General features: G+C 40.9%; 1 protein-coding gene across 1 annotated transcript in view; it reads right to left on the reverse strand.

The window, feature by feature from the left end:
• Positions 1 to 297: 297 nt before the first annotated feature.
• LOC119586629 overlaps positions 298 to 3124 on the reverse strand; it is an 11858-nt gene continuing 9031 nt past the window's right edge. The window contains 2 exon segments of the mRNA XM_037935374.1: positions 298 to 532; positions 535 to 2422. Coding sequence (XP_037791302.1) covers positions 381 to 532; positions 535 to 2422 — 2040 coding nt within the window. The 3' untranslated portion in view covers positions 298 to 380.

The following is a 3124-nucleotide window of genomic DNA, read 5'->3' on the forward strand; positions in this document are numbered from 1 at the left end:
CAAAATTTTTACTATAAATATTAGATATTATTGTTTTTATTGTAAAATATATCCCCCTTTTATTTATCTTTATCACTGTCATTTTTATAAGTTTATTAATATTGTTTATAAATATAATTAATTTTAAAATAAGACCGGAAAGCAGCGGAAATGAAAAGGAAGATTTTTACCCTTTTTTTTAATAAAATTGAATGAACTACGGAAAAGGGGATAGGAAACAACAGACAATTTTAAAGATAATTTACTAATATAGCAAATCGTCAGGCAAAAAACATTCCTATGTAAAATATTAAGTAAAATTATGAATTTTGGAAATACTACGCTTAAGGTGACACCTAAATCTAAAAGATGATTGACATATCTACATTTTCTTGGTGCAACTAATACTTATTGCCAAGGGAGATCGGCTCGATGGAAGCAGTTTCACTGTCGCTTCGGTCACAGCCTCTGAGTTCTCGCAGGTACTCGATAACAGACAGGACGACTAGCGATGCCCTTTCCCCCGGGGTGCCTTTAGCAAAAAAGAGGGGGTTTCTTCGACCCCCGGCCGTCGTCATTTTCCGCAATCGCCCTTTTTTAAATCGATGATCCGCTCGAGGAACTTTGAGGGACTCCAGTCCTCCAGCGTCGTGCGTGAAAGTTCATCGAAGAACAGCGAGGAGAGGAGGGACTGGGAGAGAGCCACGATCCCAGCAACATAGTTCCCCCACGCACGACCGTGTCTTCGGCTGTGTTGCCTAGGGAACCACCAGCAAGAATACAATAGGTTCGTCAGGAGTTTACAAGCCAATAAAATACATCTTTGTTCTTCGGTTATCTGAGCTAATATCTCATTTTCCAGCTGAACTAGGACGTAGATCCACCTGTTGCCTCCTTTATTGGCAATGTGGACAGGAATCTCATTCTTTAAGTATCTATCCAGCAGCTTAGATACATCCTGGTTTTGGTTGTCTTTCGGATACGTCGCCTTCAGCACGGGAATGAGCAGGACTCGTATTAATCTAACTTTCCCTGTGTTGTACCACACGAGGTATACTGAAGTACCAATATCTGCTTTGGTGATGCAAGGGTACGTGAGCCACATGTATTTAGAGGTAAAACTATACGTACTTAGTGATTTTCCGACAGCTTTGTGGAATTCGTCCCTAAAACAGCAGTTCCGAAATTCACCCTCAAGGGAAAGCGTGAGTAAACATTGCTCCGTACCACTGTGCTCTGGGTTTACTCTGGTGCAGGCTTTGATGCTAACCTGCCAGTACACTTGAAAGGAATCTTCTGGCACTATAGAAGGGAGTGTCCCTTCAGGATTTGGAACGACCATCTCCCCACAGAACCTTGGGTCTTCTTGACTTACAACTTTCAGCAAATTTGCCATTTCATTTACTATGTCACATGACTGTTGCTGTCTAAGCATCATTCTTTTAACTGTGTCACGGAAGCTCTGCTCATCTGTGATTCTCAAGTGTAAGCCCTTCCTTTGAAGCAGAATCTTGGTTCTCTTTATGGCGTACGGACAACTCAACACGCTCAGTCGATCTTCCTCTGGAAGAAGAATCTTGCTGTAGTCTTCCACAAGAGTCTTATATCCGTCGGCCAGCTGCATTGCCGTCAAGCCAGCATGGGTTTGAGTATCCTTTGAATGACCCTGGGTCTCCATGTGAGCATGCAAGTACCGCATGCACTCTCGGTTACCTCTGAGTGCCGCCAGATGGGCTGCTGTAAACCCGCTCTTTCCCTCTGCCATCACGTTTGCTTTGTTCAGCAAGAGGTATTCGACCATATTTAGCTGACCATACAGTGCTGCCAGGTGAAGCATATTATATCCTGTGAATTGTTCAACTGCATGATCTATATCAGGGGCTCTTCCTTCCTTGACTACTTTGTGGTAAATTGAAACAAGTCCTAGTTTTGCAATGCCTTGCAGCCATGTACTTTCGCCATGACCATTCTCCTCCTTTATCATTCGGAAATGCGTGTCCATACGCCCATCAACACCTGCTTTTTCTAGAAACCTGTTCAGCTTTTTTAATTCACACTGAATTACATTGTCTATGACTTCCTTCGGCAGTGTTGTCTCATCAGTGGTTGAAAAGAGAGACATATTCAAGTCACGGTAGAGCACAGACAGCATATGCGGGTGTTTATTCTCCATAGCCTTTTTGACTGGTTTGTCTTCATCGAGGAGAGGCTGTAGGAACACGTCATCTAGGCCTAACACTTGGCATGTAAGAGACAGCCCGAGGCCGGCCGCGATGCACAAATACTTTCTTATATTTTCTTCTTCCGTGAAGTGCCAAGAAGCGTCTTTCCCTTTGGACTCGATTTCACTTGCAAATTCCTTTATGCGGCTTTGAAGAAGAGTCGATTCTTGATCATATCCCAAAATCTTGGTGGTTTCAAAGCGAAGTTTGTTTGCATATTCCTAAAATAAATAGACATGAACAGAATTACAAAAATGGCAAGGGAAGTTTTTTTTTTCTTACCTCCAAATTTACTCCCTAATCTTTCTACATCTGTGGCTTCCAGCATCTTTTAGCAAATGACCTATCCTTAGTCGCTATGATTCCATCTAAATTTATACATTACAATAAAACCATGCAGCAAGTCCAATTCATTCAGCTGCTACAGCTGAATGACCGTCGAGGTCATAGTAAAGACCCATTTACGGCCATATTTTACAGAAGTATAACCTTCTTAAAATCTCATTTCCCTAAACCTTGTTGGAACATCAGGGTTTTTGCTAAGACAAGAGTTGGAATCTTTACTGGAGCCTTTTCTAGACTCCTGCCACTAAAAAGTACATCCTCCAACAGTGTATGGGATCATCATTTGAGCTGGTACTTTGCATGGTTTATCGTTCATATTATTTGATTTTGCTTTATCATATAATTACTGTACATTGAAATGGAAAAATTCATGGGTGTGACGTAATATTAATTTAAGTAAGTTAATTGCTCTTCTGCTGCCATCCACTGGCTGAACGCAAATTGTCGTGACTTTGAGAAAACAGTTTGCAGAAGTATGATGATGTCATGTTATGTAAATATCAAAAGAAGTTAACAAGTGAAACTTAAGCTTAGAAATATTAATTTAGAACTTGAACATGAATCATATTTTAAACACT

The sequence above is a fragment of the Penaeus monodon genome, chromosome 21, assembly GCF_015228065.2.
Source record: "Penaeus monodon isolate SGIC_2016 chromosome 21, NSTDA_Pmon_1, whole genome shotgun sequence".
In the NCBI taxonomy this organism is placed as follows: domain Eukaryota; kingdom Metazoa; phylum Arthropoda; class Malacostraca; order Decapoda; family Penaeidae; genus Penaeus; species Penaeus monodon.